The sequence below is a fragment of the Rattus rattus genome, chromosome 5 (genome assembly GCF_011064425.1).
Source record: "Rattus rattus isolate New Zealand chromosome 5, Rrattus_CSIRO_v1, whole genome shotgun sequence".
In the NCBI taxonomy this organism is placed as follows: Eukaryota; Metazoa; Chordata; class Mammalia; order Rodentia; family Muridae; genus Rattus; species Rattus rattus.
The window spans coordinates 112,554,855-112,576,239 of record NC_046158.1 but is presented as its reverse complement, the minus strand read 5'-3'; the positions used below and the strand labels follow the sequence as shown (position 1 = coordinate 112,576,239).

The 21,385-nt window shown below is 42.5% G+C and overlaps 1 protein-coding gene across 1 annotated transcript; it reads right to left on the bottom strand.

Annotated features, from left to right (window-relative positions):
* Positions 1-627: 627 nt before the first annotated feature.
* Crls1 (cardiolipin synthase 1) lies at positions 628-19,780 on the bottom strand. The gene is given in 8 exon segments (XM_032904276.1): positions 628-1,565; positions 3,310-3,401; positions 5,131-5,199; positions 6,167-6,252; positions 11,637-11,766; positions 16,434-16,571; positions 19,303-19,521; positions 19,523-19,780. Coding segments are annotated over 8 exon segments (909 nt in total). The 5' UTR covers positions 19,610-19,780; the 3' UTR covers positions 628-1,477.
* Between the last annotated feature and the right edge of the window lie 1,605 nt (positions 19,781-21,385).

Below are 21,385 nucleotides of genomic sequence, written 5' to 3'. Positions count from 1 at the left end.
TGCAGTCCAGACCCTAGTCATCATTACAAAGCATTTTCTGACTCAGTATTTTGTAAGACATTGTTCTCCTTTATGTCTGGTTAGAGCTGACCAGCCTATAGCTGGGGAGGAGAGTTAAGGCTAGACTTCTAATCCCAGTGAGGGGGTCCTGGGTGGAGAGTGTTGAGTGGCCATGAGGACACAGATGGGTAGGAGCAACCAGGGAGAGACTAGGAAGGCAGGTAATGGGGCACATGGCTGGGTACTAGGCAGCACAGCAGGGCTAGACTAAATCAGAACCCTACCTAGCTGTAGAGCAAGAAGCTCATCAATAAATATACCAGGTCTCCTTGTCATCATTTCAAAGCAAGGGCAGGCCCAGAAAAGCCCTGAACTTTTACATCCACATTATACTTAGGTCAAGCGAAGGAGAAAGGGAAACCAAGGGTTTCTAGTATGTGGAGGAGCCCCCTGGCTCCTGACCCTACCTGTACCCCACTACTCTAAACACAAGGGTAGAGCAGGTCCTTAAGGTCACGTGTCTGGAACCAGTAAGTTTTACAACGTAGGGGGAAGTGCTGCATCTAAGTGCACTTCATAGATGAGGAAACGTATGCAGTCACATAAACACACACCACAACAACCCACGGGAAGACGCAGATTTTTCCAGCTCTTTTATTTTCTTATCATGTTAACAATAGAAGATTCCCCAAAGTTAAAAAAAAAAACTTTGAAAAATAGAAACTTTCATACTATTTACATGACATATGAGTACAGGTTCCAGTATCATACAGACATCCCATGAGAAACAGTGAGAAGGCATGATGTAATTCTCTGCCTTTTAGATGCGATGCCTAATACTCGTGGTCTCCCTTCTGACTCCTGTGTTGTCTGCTATCCTGATACAGAAACTGTTTGGTAACTGAGAGGCTGGAAGACTATGGTGAACTTCAATGCCTTCTATTTTGTTTGCTCTTTTTTATTTTCAAAACTTACTGCATTTTAATGCTCTGTATGCCTTTACACTTCCCACAGCTAGGTCTACTCTCACTTTTCAAATGACCAAGCATTAGTCACACGAACTGTTATGTGTTTATAGATTTAAAATTTAAGCATAACAATATATAGCCATGCCGTGTGTGGTATGCATTTAATCTCGGGGATTCCCTCCTGCTTTCCTTTGTTTATATGTTACCAACTGTTTTTTTAAAAACATTAAAAAAAAAAAAAAACTAGAATAATCTCACCAATTAATCAAAAACCTAAGATTAAAAATTCTACATTATATTTTTATTTGTATTTAAAAATACACTGGAAATTCTGTATAGGCCCATGATCGAGCTTATTTTGGACGTACATTTCTTCGGTTTTGAAGACATGGTTTGTCTGACAAGACCTTTCGCAAGCTGAACACCAAGATCGGGAAAGTCCTGTAGCTTTCGCTGGCGCTGCTGCCGATGACGCGAGTCGCTCCCTTGCTGCTGGATCTGGGTGCCTGTCATTTGCCCTTTATCACCTGAACAGTTTTCCGACCATAGTGATAATAACTGTATGCGGACGCAGCTGTAGTGAATGCTGTACAACACCTTCAAAGGAGAGAAATGCACTGCTTCAGCCTTCCAATCCCAAAACACCACCAGCAGGAATCATGAAGTACACAAGTAAAAGTGAGCTAAGAAAATAGGACTCTGTGATGAAATTTAACTACAAAATCTAAAGTCACGGCTTCCTTCAAGACTGCATTTAAACTGGCAATGCCAAATAAAAGCCATCTAATTACGGAGGCCTAAAGACTAGTAGTACAGCAACTGTCCTAGGTGTTGATGTCCTCACTTTTCTCCCACAAAAACATACTCAGACAGACATGAATGGAGACAACTGTAAAAGACTGGAGAGATATGGCTCAAACTAGACAGCTCCTACTTAAGACTGCTTGGTGCCTACCTAAAGTCATGCAATACCCTGAAGTAAAAACAGGAGATCAGGCTATATCCGGATGCAGTTTGTTTTTGAGAAAAAGATCCTCCATTGATAACCCAAAATATAAAAGGGGGGGGGGACCCTTTATTTTATGTAAGAAAATAAAGTTTAGGCTATCATTTAAAAAAGTGTTTAGTATAATTCACTTTGATTAACCAATCAACTTTGTTTAGAGCTCTAAAGCAAGTTTTAATTATAATTAAACGTAATAAGTGTCAACATGGCAGCCTATTTAGAACACTTGAAAGTTTGAGTCTGACACATTTCAAGATATTTACACTGAGGAATTAGCACACTAAAACAAAATTCAAAGTGCTTGCACTGGGTGTCCTTCCTACTGCACCCCTCTATTAGGCTGGGTCTGCTGGGCATCCAGGTCACCTATCATTATGGCTCAGATGAAATTTCCTTCCCACAGTTACCCCTCTTCTTTCTCTTCCTCCAAAATTCTCACACATTAGCAATCCTTCTCATCCCTCTAAGTCGTGACTGCTAATTTCTGTGCCCCATGCCTTACAGTAAGACTAAGGCTGACAGTGCACGCTGGTTAGTTGTGTTGGTCACTATCTACTGTAAAAGGAAGCTGCTCTGAGGGGTGTTGGGAGCTGCACTGACGTATGGGTATACAGACAGGAACTACGTCCACTTAGCAGAAGGTTAGGTTCTCTCCTAGGGCCAATGGTTTGGGGGTCCTGTTAATGGAACCTGGTTTTAGGTCCGTTTTGTGGATAGGTTCTAAATGCAATCAGAAAGTGGTTGGTTATCCCCATAACATTTATGCCACTACTGCAAACATGGGTACATCTTCCACTTGCTATTCTAGCTCAGGGTTTACAGCTGGGTGATAACTTGCTTATGAGACACTATGGAATGCACACATATCACACTCCCTACTTGCAAGGCTCAGAGATTAACATGCAAGAAGCAGAGGAAAATGTTAAGAGTTAGAGGTAGTGGGCATTTGCCACAAACGGTATTTATTGGACATGACAAAGACTGCACACATGAAACTATACAGTAGCTGACTGTATGCATGCACAGACCAGCTAAAACCTCTGCTCGGATACTGCAGGGACTCATAAAGGTCAACTCCCTTCTGAGGAACTGTTAGCAGCTGATGGCTGCTGGGGCAGAAAAAACTTGCTTTAGGGCTATGACTCCTGAAGCTACCCATGCTCCAGTGTACAAAGTCAGGAAAAGGAGTGGAGGAGAGAACAGGAAGAGAGGGAAAGAAGGTGGCCACAGCTTGTCTACCTCATGTTCATTATACACTTCAAGAGCAAAGTCATTCTAGACATCACAATAAGCCACTGTACTAATATTCTCAGAGTAACTCTAAATTTAACTTACCATAGTATCTGAAGATAAATGCTGTCAGCATAATTGAAAACTGGAGCTGCCAGAGAAGCTGCCACCAAAATTAACTGGACTGCTGTATTGACCTTAAAAATAAAGGCATTATAGAGCAATGGTGTTAAATGGACCTGGTTATGCTTCTGAGACAAAGGTATTCTGGCATTATATGGACAACTGCATCAGCCACGCCAAGTTGGCATTCCCAGGTGAGAATAAGTGCCAGATCAGTCACTAACAGATCCACCTGCCCACATAGGTGCCCTTCATTTATTACAAGGGCAGCGACAACTATCAGAAAGTACCACCCCTTGAATCCCACAGCAATTCAATGATGCTATACAATTCTTTGCTCTTTTCCCTAGTTGTCCTCACGCAGTTCTGCAAACATGAAACAATGAAGTGGCCTCTCCTTGGGTGAAAAAACACAGTAAGCACTAGAGTAAAACCTAGAACCCAGACTTCCAAGACCACTTGACTTGCTGCCTGCGTACCCTGTGAAGTCAGAAAACTGAAATGTATTTATTGCCGTGAAATCTTCTAGGGAAGTAAGCACTGTTTATCCTCAACAGCACAAAACAGAACCAGAAACATCAGAAGACGACATTCTATAAAACAACCTGAGCATGAGGGAGTTAAGGAAGGTGTGCAGGGACACTCACTATTTATTCTGCAGTCACATGACAGTGACCATCACCACATTGTGACTTTAAAACAAATAATGGGTTTTCAGAACAAGTGCATACTGGTGCATCTGTCCCAGCACTTCAAGTGACTTTCTATGGAAGGCTACATTCGAATTGCTGCACTTGACACAAAGTCACAAGCAGCCAAAGCTCTTATAGTGCTAACATTCTGTGCCAGGGATCCTAACACAAAACAATGGTCATTCTGTCTCAAATAGACCTAATCTGTTACCCCTCTGCCAAAGAGTGTTAATGGGGGGATGGCTTCAGTGAGCTTATCAGGGCATTGGTACCTTTGCTATGCAAAGGTTGATGGACATTTAGGATCCTGAAAAAGACAATCTAGACTGTAAGTGAGTGGGATTGTCTATTCTCTTTTCATCTAACACTCTTTAAAAATAGAAAGAGTTGGGGCTAGATATGGCTCAGCAGGGTAAAGAGACAGGAAATCCCTAGGCTAAGGCAAGCTCAAGATTCAACTAGGAGACTTTGCCTCAATCAATAATTGTGGAAAAGGAGAGGAAGATTACAAACATCAGCCTACACACACACACACACACACACACACACACACACACACACAATACTATACAACACTCAAGCATCTGCAATTAAAATGAATAAATGGATAATAGGAAAAGCACAAGAAACTCTTCATAATTTTGCATCTCAATTAAAGAGTACTTACACCTCACTTTTAACCTACCCCATGATCTCATTCAAGGTATAATTCTTAAGACCATCAACAAAGATAAACTGCACATACTAACAAGATAAAAACATTCAGAAGAAAGACATGACCCATTTCCTAGCCCCTCTAATCAATGCATTTAAATTTATCTCATTCTCAAGTTGGTGAGATGGCTTAGCAATCAAAAGTGCTGTGGCCAAGCCTAACAACCTGAGTTCAATTCCCAGGACCCACAAGATGGGAGAGAGAACTGACCCCCACAAGATGGAAGAGAGAACTGACCTCCACAAGATGTCTCTGCTTTCCACCCAAGTGCACACTTACAAACAAACTTGTAAGAATGTTTTCATTCTAAGCTGCTCCTGCCTGGCTTACATTCATTTCATTATTATACAAGTTCACAAAGGACTGATCTCTTTAAAAGGCTGCTATGAGTCTTACCTTGCTGATGAATGTTGGTTTTAACCTAGCAGTGGCATAGCAAGGATTGAAGTACTTAGCTAGTGTTCGCTGGCAAAAGAAAAAAAAAAGTTAAAATTTATCCTTCAGGTTTCTAACAAAAGTTACTAGTGCTTACCCTATGCCCAGCCCCAGTGTACCTATCTTGCTTATTGGGTAAATTGAGCACTATTACTTTGTTACATTATAATGAGACTATTAAAAGTAAGATTCTTCAAAATGCAAGTGATACAAAATTGTACAGTCACTCCCACAGTTTGCTTCATCACAAAGTCACTAAAGAAACTTACGTTACTATCTTTTACAGGTTAAAAAGCAAAATAAATAAAAATATATCTCTATTTTCCCTTAGAACAAAAAAGGTAATGTTATACTTATGTGCTCAAATATTTACAGAGCCAGGGTTGGGGATTTAGCTCAGTGGTAGAGCGCTTGCCTAGGAAGCGCAAGGCCCTGGGTTCGGTCCCCAGCTCCGAAAAAAAGAACCAAAGGAAAAAAAAAATATTTACAGAGCCATGAACAGTATGTAAGCAAGCTATTCCATTCTTCTATGATTGATTTTAAAAGCCACTTCTAGACCATATACGGTGAATAAGTGAAGTATTAGACAGCTTGGAGACAGGAAACACCTTTAACAGTCTGCTGCGGCCTGGCTGGCTGCCCTGGGCTTCATACAACATCAACTGAAGAGCTGGACTTAAAATAGAAATTAGGCTTTTGTTGGTTTGTGTTTAATTAGGATCTCACTGTAGCCTTGTAGCCCCTAGAGTAGTCTCAGACTCACAGTGATCCACCTGCTTCTGCCTCTGGAGTGCTGAGATTAAGGGCATGTGTCAGCACACCCAGTGACAAATCCAGCTTTTAAAATGAACTAGTCATGCATTCAAATTGCAAGGTGATTTTTTTTCTAATTCCTGGTAAATAAATTAATAACTGCCATAAACAAGTATCCTAAAGTGAAACTGCATTCAATATTTATGTTAGAAGTCATGCTAAAGGAGTGTGTCCTGAACCTTACCGGTGTTGGCAGAGTTCGGTATCTGACATAAAACACAGCAGCGATCAACATTACATCTCTTGAAATTATCATGTAAGTGAGTGGGACTGAAAATCAAATATAAAATAGTTTTAATGAATTTAAAATTAGTAGTAGATATTATGACTTTAGTAAAGACTCATTCAGCCTCGCACTATTCGACGTTTCCCTTAAGTAAGATTTTATAGTAAATATTTACTGATGATTCGGGCCCCTACAGTGAAGCCCTTCCTTCCTGTAATCAGAATGAACTGCAGACTCTGGCTGTAACTCACCTACCTCTAGACTTTCACTCACAATGTGTTCTCGTGCATCTGTCTATAAACTGCAAGTCTGTATGTATGTAACAGTGTGAGCTACACCCAGCCTCCCCACACCCGACTCTTCTCAGCTTTGCGTTTCTGGGGAAAAGACCTCATGCTCACTAAAATCCAATGACAATAACAGTAAGGCAGTTGGCATGTCAGAGAAGCTGAAATATCCTGCAAGTTTCAGGATTTCTTATCTCTGAATTTTAGCCTATTCTCTAGAGTTTTATATACAGTTTCCTGAAATACACTCCAGCTGAGATAGCCCCTACCCAGACATCTGGTTCTTCCTTTTCCTGCCCAACCTGTCAATCAATCGTCTCATAGGCTGAGGCTCCCTTATCCAATGTGCTTGGACAAGAGACATTTCAGATTTCAGTTTCTTGAGTTCTGGAATATTTGCATATTGTCAGCTGGGCACCACTAATTCCCAAACGATCCAAAACCCGAAACTGTTTGTCATTGGGGATACTCAACTTCCCACCATGGTCCCAGAGCCATAGCCAACAGGAGGGTATTTTGGATGGGAGGTCAGAGAACATACTTACTTAAGAGCCTTCTGTACCATACAAAGTTACAACCACAATCCTCTATCTTTTTCAAAATAAATTTAATTGGAAAAATCAAAATTCAAATCACAGTTCACAAATATCCCTTTCATGGTATCTTCAAACAGCTCAGAGGTAATCAATCCAAGGCTGTGTTTAGGACCCTCTCCAGTCTGACATTCTATTGGCTCTGCACCCGCACCTGCACATCAAACTGAATTCGCCCTAGCTTCATCCTCTATTACAGTGCTGTTTCAAAGAGAAAATGTGCCAGGCCACTGTAAACCATGTAAACTATGATTTATAGATGCACTTTTTAAAAATCATTAAACAAACATTTCTACAGTAAGCACTGGCTGATACATTAACAACAATCACAATTTAAAATGCAGCCAACCTCTGCAAATCAAAATCTGTGACTGTGAGGAAGCTGTGCAGGGATGACGGTCTATGGAATGCAGACGTGGACAGTGAGGTTCTCTTGCAGTCAACCCAGCACTAGGACAGATATGACAGTGTCTTTTAGAGTCATTTTACTATCTGCAACCATCTGGTGAACAGTGTCCAAATAAAATACTCCATTTGTCATAAATACTCGATTTCAACTTGTGTTGTTACTAGCATGATTTAAAAAATAACAAGGCAAAATTAGAATTGTGGAAATGGTGGGGGTGGCGTTGAGTAAAACATGACACAAAGAAGGAAACTTCAGCCTAATCTCCCAGTAACTGACAAATGTACCAAAAGGGAGGAAATGTCAAGACATGAAAGATTTCGACAAGACTGAAAAGGACACTTACTGAGCTTACACAGAGCACTGCAACACAGTACTGCAGAATATCCACTCACTGAAGCACAGGTTTGTAAAGCCTGACTGCATACAGGCTGGAAGACTACAGTCACAGAGAATAGTCGCTGACGACACAGGTAAGCCTGAAATCATTAACAAAAGCCACCCACAGAGCTTTGTGCATGCTAGGGTTCTGATGCTCAGCCACATTCCCAACCTAAGAAACAATTATTAGCCAGAGAGACAAAACATGTCATGAAAGCAGGAAGATATTCTGCACGGACAATGACAAGAGCACTAACTAACACACGCAATAGGGGATGATGACACGGCAGCCGGAAATGCAGCCCAAACCAACGTCAGGAAAGCTAGACAGCCACCAGACCAGCCAGGGGCCCATCTATAAGGCTGTGCTGTCAATTCACACAGCCATGAGTACTGTCAAAACCTAAGAGGTGGCTCGTCAGAATGAAAGATATGGTACATGCAAATCAACTGTGACATTTTAAACTTCAATGTGGCCATTTTTTGTTAATTATATACTAGAATCACATTCTAAACTTTTTGAATTACATTTAAAAGTTTTATTTTGTGTGTAAGCCTGTGTGTTGGGGCCGTGCCACAGCAGCTGAACTGGTATATAAAAAAGGAAACAAGGAAAACCCAGAGAATGAAGGGGGTGGGGACAGCTGAAGAGGTAAACCCACGACTCCTCAAACCCATATTTGGTCATTAGAAGTCACAGAACTGGCAAATGTGGCAAAACCAGTCAAGAGAAAGAGAAGGACATAGGACTCAAGATGAAAATTAGGGCACTACTACATACCATATGTCTTATGGTAGCAACAAAAAGTCGCTACAAATAAACTTCTTATAATATAAATAATATAATATTTCTTAATAATATAAATAAAATGGGTAAGTACCTAGGAAAAAAGATTCGTAACTTGCAAAATATACACTGGATAAGTTATTAAACTAAATTACCCTGGAACAATTAAAGAAAAAATAATCACATTTCAAAACTCTCTTCAATGACTTCAACAAATTCTATCAAACATCAAAATAAAAAACTGTAATGTCACATGAACACCATCCAAGAATTGAAGAAAAAGTCATTAACCTGTTTGATGAAGTTATTAGAAACAGGGACCCAGAGGAACAGCTATCACCAAGAAAAATCTCAATACATTCTGGTAGTGGGAATGTAATCAGTATAGAAATTTGTGGGAGCTTCCTTACGAGAGAACAGAATGACCGCATAACCCAGCTATGTCACTCTTGACTACACATCAGAAGGACTCTAGTCAGCACACAGACATGCATGCTTACTGCTCCACTATTCACAAAACAGAACCAGCCTAGATGCTCATGAATGAACGAACAAAAACTTCTGACATTTACAGCAACATATTAGGCTAAAAATAGCCAAACTCAAAACATGGGTTTTTTCTCTTTCGTCAAACTTAAATTTAAGATTTTGCATGTCTGTGAGCATTTACAGTTTTCTGGGTCATAAAGCTAGAAAGGGGCTCCTTGAAAGAACAAGATCTTAAGCAAGGTGGGTCACAGAGCAGGTCATAGCATGCAGGTGTAACAAGAAGTAGAGGGGAGCTACCCTGAAAGTGAGAAGAGTTTACGGGAGGCAACAGGACAGAAATGACTGAGAACAATGTGTAATGAAGACGCCATGATGAAACCCATTACATTATAACTTAAAACATTAATTTAAAAACCAACAAACATTTTTTTAAGAAAAAAAATCTCAGGCCAGTATTTGGAGATTTAGCTCAGTGTCAGAACAAGTACAAGGCTGCTGGTGAGGCAAAAATCACAAATACCACCTCCCCACACACACACACACACACACACACAAAACAGGCCAGGCTAATCTCATGAATTCAATGAGAAATCTTAACAAAATACAATCCATCCAAATTCACCAGTATCTCCAGAATGCATCCTGACCAAGCTAGATTTCCACCAGGAAACACAGATTGTTTTAACCCTAAAAACAAAACAAACAACAACAACAAAACAGCCATGCATTTCACCTCATTAAAAGCAGCTCAAAGGATGTGTGTGGGGGATGCTAGACCAATAATATGCCAAGAAAGAGTTTGCAGTGTCCTATCATAATAGACACTTGGCAGACATTTCTAAGAAAAACTATTAAGCTTGAAAAAGAGGATCTCTATGACTTGATCCCTACAGAAATCACCCCACAAAGTGGCTGTGAGCCTTGTCTGAGCTGGGGTGAGTCAGCATGAGAAACATAGGGCAGTGAGGAAGTCAGACAGATAAAAGAAAGTCTTTAACTATGGACAGTGTATACTGGGCTGGAGACAAGGCAGAAGAATTGAACATAGTCAGAGGGAGAAAACTGCACTGGAGCCCGGCTAACATTAGGAAAGGGCCGATCATCAATATATTCACTGATACACAGCAGAGCTTAAAAGCTTCCACTGGTAAGAACATTAAAACTATCAAATACTTGAGAATAAATCTATCAAAAATGTATTACTGTCTTGGAGAAAATTATAAAACTATGAAAGACATCAAAGAAAGCCTAAATACAGTAGATACATGGCATTTGTGACCCAGAAGACACTTGTAAAAAATGTCAAAAGTTCCAAAGAGAGCTATAAATTCCATGTAACCAAATCAATCAAAACCCCAATAGGCTTTTCTTTACCATTGGGAAATAATTTTGGAAAAGGCCAGTTCTAATATCATAACACTGGAAATAGATAGGAATATCTAACCAATACGTCTGGAGCACTTAGACTGGAGCACTTAGAAAACCAAAGACTGAAAACAACGTCAAGCTGGGCGAGCATCAAACACTACACTGTCTACCACTCTTCAGTGATGGACACTGAGACCACGTGTAGAACCAGAATGTGACATCATTACGCTCTACCTACCAGACACCAACAATGGACAAAGAAGACCAGAATAAAACTCCATTACACTTCTACCAGACACCAGCAATGGACCAGCCTCTGTTCTCAAACCCCACTTCTAACTCTTGGGGTGGGGTGGGGGGGAGTATGAGGAAGAAAAACTGCTTGAGAAATACATACAGCCTAAGCACAAAACGAAGAACCAGAGAAGCATATACAATGCATGCTCAGGGCAAGAGACCATGAAGTTCAGAGTACTCAGATAATGCATTATGTAATCTGTATATGATTTGAAACTGCACAATAAGAATGCACATTTTTACAGACATCTTCATACTATCAGAGTACCCATCATGCATAAACTGTACTTAATAAAGATAACCATGGAGGCTGGAGAGATGGCTCAGTGGTTAAGAACACTGGCTGCTCTTCCAGAGGCCCTGAGTTTGATTTCAGGACCCACATGGCAGCTCACAACTGTCTCTAATTACTCTAGAAGAGGGGATCGGATACCCTCCTCTACCTTCCATAAGCACCAGACATCAAGTGGGCACAGACATACATGCAAAGCACTCACACATACCATATACACTAAATAAAAACTGAAAAAAAAGTCAATGACTTACAAAGATTTTAAATCACTTCCAAATATCTGGGCACTAAAACACAATGTAACTGTGAACTACTATCTCAATTAATTTTAAACAAAGTTATCCAGTGTAACAAGGACACAAATTCTATAATAGTGTGGCTGTGATAAGCAAAACAGTTTACTTAAAATCAAGGCAACAGTTTAAAGTTGAAAATATATTTTGGAAGAAAACCATTTGGAAGAAAAGACCTAAGCTCACTACCATTGCCCTTCCTTGTTATTTAAAGCACACAGGACAGTGTTCTTACCTGGAATAAGATCTGCATAGGTCAAGCTAATATATAAGATGCTGATAAGAACCTTATCAGCAAGTGGATCAAGAGCACTTCCCAAAGCTGATTTTTGATTGGCCCAGTTTCGAGCAATAAATCCATCCAACTGAAAATAGAAGTGTTTTTTAAACAAATGTCATAATTCAAACAGAATAGATAATTTGAAGCTTAAGAGATACCAGAAAAACAACTATACTTTCAGAAAATGTCAGTAAAATCTCATTTATTATCCCCAAACATTCTTACTCCTTTAGTTTTTAAAATGGCAATTGTCTATAATGAATTTCACATTCATATTATTGTTCTTTCTCCTTCATGGTGTCCTACTGGCTTCTCACTATTTTTACAATGTACTCATGTGGGATGAACCCAAACATAAATATAGAAATAAAGAACCCCCACAGAACTCACAGAAAGCAGACTGACAGAGAAGGACTAGAAGCCTACTCTTTTGAGCCAAAGTGGACACCTTTCAGGACTACTTAATTGTGACACTCAACCCTCACATCCCTATCCGTTTTATTGTAGTATCTGACTCTTGTGGGTTCTTTATTTCAACGTATGTGTGTGTCTCTAAGCCATCCATGTGTGTGCGGTGTCCACAGAGGCCACAGGAGACTGTCAGATCCTCTGCATGAGAGGAGGTACAGGCAGCTGGCAGCTGTCTGATGTGGTACTGAAATTCACTCTCGGGTCCGCTGAACTGGTTCAGGTCCTGCCAGAACCATCTCTCTTATCTAACTCATTGTATGATTACTTCTCAATTTTAAATTTTATTGTGTTCAAAGGATTAGGCTAGAGTTCAGTGACAAGTGTTGACTAGCTCTGGGTTTGATAACCTGCAAAACACACACACACAATTTTAGTACCACTATTAATTCAATGTTCTGATTATGATGTTTGTATTACCTATATTTGAGTGAAAAACTTAATCCTGTGTACCTACCCTAGTTAAAATGCTAATACTTAAATATCTTTTGCTGCTCTGTTTTGTTTTGTGTCTTAAGATAGGGTTTTTCTGTGTAGTCCTGCCAGTCCTGGAATATGTTCACCTGCCTCTGCCTCCCAAGTACTGTGATTAAAGGTGTGTTCCACCATTGCCTGGCTTTTTCCTCTTTTTCTTTCCTCCCTCCCTCCCTCCCTCCCTTCCTTCCTTCTTTTGAAACCAGATTTCACTACTACATACACCAGGGTGGCCTTTTTTTTTTTCCTTCTCTTTTTTTTTCCGGAGCTGGGGACCGAACCCAGGGCCTTGCACGTGATAGGCAAGCGCTCTAACCACTGAGCTAAATCCCCAACCCCCAGGGTGGCCTTTGAACTCCCAGAAATTCTGCTTCTGTCTTCCAAGAGATGGTATTAAAAACATCACCATCAAATTACTGGCAAATTGCTTTTTAAATTACTTATTTTGATTAAAAACAATAATTTAAAGCACCAATCACACTTGGTTGACAAGCTTTTTACCATAACAACTGAACCTCCGGCCTAATTTGATAAAGGGTCAGACTTTGGTCATTGGGGCCACAAAAAGAACCAAAACCAGGTATTGCCTAGTTACATGGCACAGACAGAAATGTCCTGGTTAGCCAAGGCTCTGATGTATGGTGCTCACATTAACTTCATACCTCAACAAAGGCTTGAAATTCCTACGAAAACGATAAAAACGGATTTGTTTGCCATTAGGCACGACACCCTTCAAAGACAGTATGTCCTCCTTGTTACGAGTATTGCACTGAGTTCAGGGAGACAGGAGTACAGGAGGAGTTCAGAAACTGGTCTAGGCCTGGGATGATCCCTAGCCTAGCATGGCAAAAGAAATCCCATCCGCAACAACACAAACAGAACAGCAGAGAGAACTAACTGGTTCAAGGCCTGGTTTTGCATTCCCTTCTTGCATTGACCTTGACCTGGCTTTCCTCCTGTTTAAAACAGATAATACCCATCTGCACAAGCCTTGCCTACCTTCAGCAAATAGTATGATTAATACTTCTTCAGTCTCTTAGCAAATTCTCAGATAGGCAGTTACTAACTACTCCAATTGCAATGAGAACAATCTATCAGCTTTCTTCCTCTTCCCTGCCCCCTTCCCCATCCCCTTGCCCTCCAGGTGCTTGTTTTGTTTTGTTTTTTTGAGACAGGTTCTCTTACTCTGCAGCCCAGAACACACTAATGTAGACTTCACTGGTTCAAAACTTGCAACTATCAGTCTGCCTTTGCTGTTGGGATCACAGGCCTGTAGCACCATGCTCAGCTATTAAGTGGATTAGACATACAATGTCTGCATGGGGGAGCTAAGGCCTTCGAGACCCGGCTTTCTGTAGCTTGTTCTCACAGCCCAATTTCCGCATTCTCTTCCATACTCACTGCTCCTCTAACTCTCATCGTTCCTCTGCAAACATGTACAACGACTTCACTGCACCTCACTCCTCCCACAACACCACTGCCATGCACTTCAAGCCTGTATGCAAATGGATAAACACTGCTCATGCAAAATACATAAATGGGCCGACCTCACAAATTCATAACCAGAAACCTGTGCACACTCAATTCCTGGCTATCCTACATCTACTGTCAGCATCTATCTTTTCTTATCATGCTTAGATAGTAGGTTACCCATGACCTAGGCCATTCCTACTAAACGCTCTCATTCTAGCCCGTGGCCATGTCTGTTCTCACCTAGAAGGAAACAGTAAAAGATAACCAGTTCTCCCCGATGTTGCACCTAATACACGGCCTTCTTTCTTTCCTTGGCCCTCCTTCTCTATTCCCCTACAGAGCAAACTTTCCTTAAAAGCAGGGCCAGTCATTACCACCTCTCATTTGCTTATTAGCTTAGGCCAATCTTCCTCATGCCTCTAGAAAATTCTCCTGCAGATCACCCATGTGCTATCAAGTGACCACAGCACAAGAGCAGCACTCTGGTCACCATCTCCGGGTCATCTCCTGCCCAAGCTTCCCTTTCCACTCTCTCCTAATACCCTGCTGTGCCAGGCTTCTGTCTCCTTCCTACTGCCCCCTCTCCCTTCCCTCTCCCTCACTGCGCTTTACCTCACTCAGACACTGCCAGCTCCCGATCGCATGTCCTCTGCCCTACATTACTGTCTCAGTTCCAACAACCAGCATTAGAAGCTCGGTGCTTTCCCCTAAACTGTCCTGTCTCCTGCCCCCATCCCCCAAAGTGTTCCATGTACCTTGGTACCCCTGTTCCACTCCCCCACCCGTCCTGTAGATCAACATATCAGCACTTAGCCCACTGGCCACACAGTCAGATCCTGCCATTCCCGTTTACAGCTGGTGAGTGCAGAAGAATCAAATTCTCCACAGAAAAAGCACGCAATATGGTGCCAGTTAATTCTGGTTTCCATACACATCATGTCATACTTGCTAATGGGGCTCTTCCTTCATTCAATGAGGCCATTTCATGTGGCAGTTGATTCCCTACCCGACAAAACCCTTACCGATTAACATAAAAAGTAAACCAAATATCTGAAAACAAGAAACAAAGAACTTTACAACCTAAAACATTTTTATCATTTAGAATTTTACAATTCTAGGACAGCCTTTCAGCCCACACCAATAATGAGTGGCTTGAGACCTTCAGGCTTCAGTGGGAAAGCAGGCACTCAAGAAGCAGGGAGAGTTGGTGAGAATGGGACAGATGGTGATAAAGGAAAACTAACATCTGTCAGGAAAGGACAAGAGCTCATGTGAAAGGCTGTACCTGGTGCACACTTGGAAATGCCATGAGACACTGCAAATGCTCACCTCGGTCCACTTTCAAAACCATCAGTTAATTCTACATTCATTGCTACTGCTACTAGGCCAAGTACTGTCTCTATGAACCACAAAAGGGAATCAAACATTTTAAAGTGCTATACAACTTTTGCTTTTGGAAAATGAATTTTCCCGTATCATTAAATAAATAAATACTGAGCAAAATGTTAAAAAAAAAAAGTAGGGTTGAAGACATATAAACTGTCCCCTACCCAGGTGCCCCTGTAAGAGAAGATACTGTTTCCTTTTCCACAGCTCACACTGCCCTGATCTAGAGAGCTGTTCTTCTCCACCTCTCCCACATGTATTCATAGGCTTGGGATTTTATAAATCATTTCAAATCGTTTGTGAAAAGGTAGATGATAATATAGCCATATATGATGGTAGTGGTCAGTCAGCAAAAGTAACAGAACCTTCTATCACAAATTATTTTCCTAGTTCTATTTTGATATCACACTCTCCAATGGACAAGAGTGGTATCAAAGAGCCCCTCTCCTCGTGCACATGAGAAGTAGAAGAAAGCATGTCCAGTGTCATCTCAAACCAAGGCCTTTGCTGCACAGCAGTCACAGGTGAGCAGCTGGAGGATGGCCTCCACACGAGCCTGCCCCAGCTTGCAGGGCAGTGGTCCCCTGGGACAGTAATGAGCACCCACTGTGTACCCCAAGCTACCTCTTTCACAGCGCACAAAGGCGTTCCAGCTCTGCTCTGTATTTACTCTACAGCAAGCGCTCAGCCTTGAACATTTCTTTTCTGAAGAAGTTAAACACCAAAGGTAAAGATTACCTCCTCCTAGAGCTCTCTCCGATCTTTATACTCTCCCTTAAATCCTATAAAAGCAGTCCCACACGAATGCTAAAGACAAGTCCTTACACAAGCACTCGATCACACTCATGCTGAGGACATCTGTCCAGAAGAAGCTAAGGCTAGGCTACAACGGGAGTTACAGGCAGTGTGGAGTTTGAAAGGGAGTAAAAAGCAAATATACTCAGTGCTTACCAAATCCGTTAGCCCAGCTAAAGCAAAAACACCCAGTGCAACATTAAAGTCTTCTTCAAGAATCAGATAGCCCAACACCGGGGCCAGGCCAATTCTTGTCATTGACAACAAATTTGGGATTGTCCATGGATTTTCATACTGAAAGACAAAGACAGCACAATTTGAATAAAATACTATAAATTCATACTTTTAAATATATACTTCAGTAACTCAAGAGTAAGATAAACTTTAATATTTGTAAGCACATACATAAGTATAGACATATACAGAGAAATTTTTAATATAAAAGAACATGCCGTATCCACCATATACACTAGCTTTTAATGACTTCATTAAAGCAGAAGAGCTGAAAGATCGTCTAAGTGGCCAAATAGACTAGAATTCTGTCAGGAAAAACCCCCACAAATGATCAATTCCAAGTACTCTCGTCAAAGCTGCTAAATCCAAGATAGAGATACATGGAAATGGAGAGTTCTATAAATCTGTCAAAAGCAGCTATGGAGATGTTCAGACACCTTCTCCTCCCTCAAGTAAAAACCTGAAGGTAATCACAGCTCCCATTTGGGGCTTTTGATTCCCTGAAACTTCATGTGGAGCAAAGCTGTTAGAAGCTGGCACTGCCAAAAGGGCTCCTTGGCACCTGCGCCGAAGGACAGCACTGCTTTGCCAAAGAGAAAAGTCATGAGTGCACTCCAACTTTCAAACTCTTCAGCCTAGCAAAGCTGAAATACTCTGCATGGCACAGAAATAAGAAAATGCCTTTCCCTGGAGCCAGAAATCTTTTCTCCCTTAGTCAAGACAGCTGATCCCACCACCCCGAATGCTGTCTTCAAAGAACCATTCTAACATCCCTTTAAATCGGCAAACCAATAACCAACTTGCCTAAACCTTAACCTTTTTGGGAAAAAAAAGGAACAGACTGGTAAGCTCATTGGGTGTAGGTTCTTGCTGCCCACTCTGACAACCTCAGTTCCCAAGAAAACACGTGGAGAGTGAGAAGACAATCCGGGGAAGCTGCTGGGATCACTATGTGTGTTTGGTAGCAAGTGTGTGTGCATGAACCAAAGGAAAAAGGTGGCAGTGCTCATTTCTCAAGATTACCTTCTAAAATCTCATGACCTGCCTACCTCGTAAGAAAAGGCATTTTATAATAACCCAACAGAAAGCTTATCGGTGTAGTGGGACAGTATGGTGAAGAATATCACTGAAAATTACAGAACGTCAAATTCTACAGGGACACTGGCCAAATCAGAAGCAATAGAACCGTCTACTCTGGAAATCTGTTCCAGTAGGACCACACAGTGGTTGTATGAAAACATGTTCACTTGCACGGGCTCAAAGGTTAGAATGTTACTGAAATTTAGAAGTATCAAGCTAGCGAGGCAGCTCTAGGAATTTGCCCTGACCTTTGTATGTATGAAGAAAAGAGCGAGGCTAATGATCACACTGTGGGTCAAAGTCAAATACCGATCCTGTAGCACAGTAACTCACAAAGGCTGGGAAGACAGAAAGGTAGCTAGCTCAGGGTTGTGCTAAAAAGCAAAATCCATCAGACTCTGGTGGCACACCCTTTTAATTTCGTGTTCAAGAGGCAGAAGCAGGCGGATTTCTGAGTTAGAGGCCAGCCTAGTCTACAGATCTGAGTTCCAGGACAGCCAGGGTTACACACAGAAACCCTGTCTCAAAACTAAAACAAGCAAAACGAGGAGCTCCAGTTGGTCTAACATACCCATGAGCAAGACTAAACCAAAAACTGCAAGCTGCCCCATCACTTCCTTGGTAAAGACAGCACACGCTATTGACCAGTGAGTGCGCCTGTGCCCCACAAAAAAATGTTCACCCTCCCGGGTGTAGTGGTGGTACAGATCTTTGATCTCAGCACTCGGGAGGCTGGGGCAGGTGGAGCTCGTGAGTTCGAGGCTAGCCGATCAAGTTCCAGGACAGCGGGGGCTGTTACACTGAGAAGAGCTGTCTCGGAAAAAAAACAAAAACAAAACCAAAAACCCACAAAAAGTTCATTAACATCTAGTCATTACATTTGTACATTTGTAAAAGTCGACAAAGCTTAATCTCAAATTACCCAACCAGATAACCTGTGGCATACTCGGCCAACTGTGCTGGGAAAGGCTTCAGCCAGGTTGAGGGCAACTTCAAAGCATCCAGCGTTCAAGCTCCAAGAGTTTTAAAGCTATTCCTGAAGTTGTAACCCCTACCGGGGTGTGGCCACCTCAGCCCATGCTGTGTAACTGATGAAAGCGGAGCAGTTACAGTGGCCCCTGAAGACCGAACAATTGAAGATGTAATAATTGCATGAGCTTGCTAACATGACATCAAAAGCTGTGCCACACTCATGCTCTGGTGTCACCTGACTGGGAAGTTATCTTATCAGGTAAATCCTGTTACGTCAAGAATAGTCTTAAGTTTTCTATAATACAAAGTTGAAAGATCTTTTCATTACAACCCAAGCCAAATAATTATCCTCCGTGCTACTGTATAAGATTACTGAAGGCCAAAGGATGATGTAAATCTGCACAAACGAACAGAAGGGTCGCTCTTAGGATTCCGCCGAACTTAACCAATACACTGAGGATTCACTTCAAAACATTAAAAACAGATGTTTAACTAGACGAGCGAGATTTGTTTTTACCAATGCAACGTGCAGACACACCTCCCAGCAACCGGTGTGGACAGAAGGGGATTACAGTGGGTTCTAACTTGGCCAGAAACTGTACCTGGCTGGGGCCCCTGAAGTTTACCGGAGATCGAACGCCCTGGCTGCTCGTAACTTCCCAGAACACGGGCTGAGTGTCGCGACAGAGCGCCGAGCCCGTCACCTGCGTCCGGGCGCTCCGCCGACCCTCGTACTTACCGAGCTGGTTGCGCTCGCCCGGACCCACCGGGCACTAGGGGCCTGCGCAGCGGCATCTCCTCCGGCTGCGGGCTCCGGGGCTGCCTTCCCGGCGCCGGAGCAGTGGGTCCGCGGGCTGGCGCCTGGCAGCCGCAAGGCGAACGCGGCCGGACGCAGCCGCCAGCGCTCCGCCAGGCAGCCCAGGCAGCAGGCCGCGGGTGGCAGCAGGGCCCTGCGGGAGCCGCCCCTGCCGAGCCCGCGCCCCCGGAGGCCGGACGGCCACGCGAAGGGGCCCCCACGCGCCGCGTGCCACGCGCCAAGCCAGCATGGCCTTGCAGCCTTTTCGGAGTCCAAGAATCGAGAACTCAGAAGCCCCTGGCACCAGCCGCCAGCTTCTCTATAGAAATCGAGCGGTTCCAAGGCCGTACGGATAGCTCCATACTAATTTCCACACACTGGCACTTTCCGCTTATACAGGTGGCCTGAACCGCCAAGGAAGGCCGTTTTCACGACGTTTTCACGACACCTAGCAGCTCGGCTCACTCGCGCCCCCGAGCGGCAACGGCAAGCACTTGCAGCTAAGGCCTGCGGGCTAAAAAGCTAGTGCAGTTCTTGTGCCTGCAGGCTAAAAATGACAAGGTAGGGAAAACCAGGAGGGGGTGCCACGTGGCCAAAGGAAGCCAGATTTGTCAGTCCCTGCCTAATGCCAAGTGGCCCGCTGGCGTGCGCGGCTTTGTATTACCACTGGAGGAGATTTAAAGCATTAGTTTTGCCATCAAAGTAGTAAGTATCTACTCTGCTTTTTGAGCACTAGATGCATATGAATAGGCCCGCATATGAATAGGTGACCTCCAAAGTAGCAAAGGGAACTGCCAATAATAGCAATCACTAATTGTTTACTTGGGAAACGTGCTTACTGTATACGTTATAGTACCATTATTTATCCTCTCGACAACTCTAGCATACGTTCTGTATTTGCCTTTACTTTTATAGAAACCCGTGTACAGAAGAAACTTGCTTATTCTAAGTCTGAACTAGTTACAAATCAGTTCACTGTTCGAACAATGAACCTGTTATTATAAATTACACATTACTGGTGCGTTGTCTTCCTAACCTTACAAATGTTCCTACCATTTGTTATAGCACTGGGCTTGAACCCAGCGCCTTCCTAGGTTGGGCCAGAACCATACCCATGGAAGAACACCGCATGGCAATGTAGAGTCTTGAAGTCTTTCCACTATTCTTCAGCCCAGTCTGTGATGGCATACAAAAACCTGAAAGTTGTTCATAAAGCCCAAACTACACTTGACGATTGTAGATTTAAGGAGCATTTCATCAGGTTCATCTTTGTTTTTGTTTTGTTTTTGAGAGGAGATCTTTGTGTGGCTCTGACTGTCCTGGACCTTGATTTGTAGAGCAAGTTGGGCTGCATTGGGAGATCTGCCTAACTGCCTCCCAAGTGCTGGGAGGTCCAACTGTCTTTAATTTCTTGTACACCAGTTCCTGGGAATCTGATGCCCTCTTCTGCCTTCCAGGCACAGAGAGGGAACCAGGCACACATGTGGCACACAGATACACATTCAGGCAAAACATTAAAAAATAAGGAAATTTTTAAAAATCCATATATATTAAAATTTTTGAGTGGTAACAAATGTTTTTAATCCCAGCACTTAGGAGGCCAAAGCAGGTGGATCTCTGTGAGTTTGAGTCCAGCCAGCCTGGTCTACAGAGAGTTCCAGGACAACCAAAGGCTGCCCAGAGAACCCTGTCTGCAAAAACAAAAAAATAAAATAAAATAAAAAATTTAAAAATCTATATATATTAAAAGAAAATGTAGAACACTTTTTTAAATTTTAAAATAACCATTCGAACTACTCATGTGTTTCTCAGACATAGGCAAACTTTGGATCATCCTGTGAGAAGTGGGAAGAAGGAAGAAAAAGCAAGCCAGAGGCCAGAGCCTTTATGGGGAGATGCTGGTGCGCTGAGCGGATGAGACACAGACGAGGTCTGAGCTGGAGAGTGTGTAACTCTTTGGAGTTAAAAACGCTGGCTCTGAGGAAAGGGAACAGCTTCAGCTGTCAGTTTGGCCCTGCGACAGCAG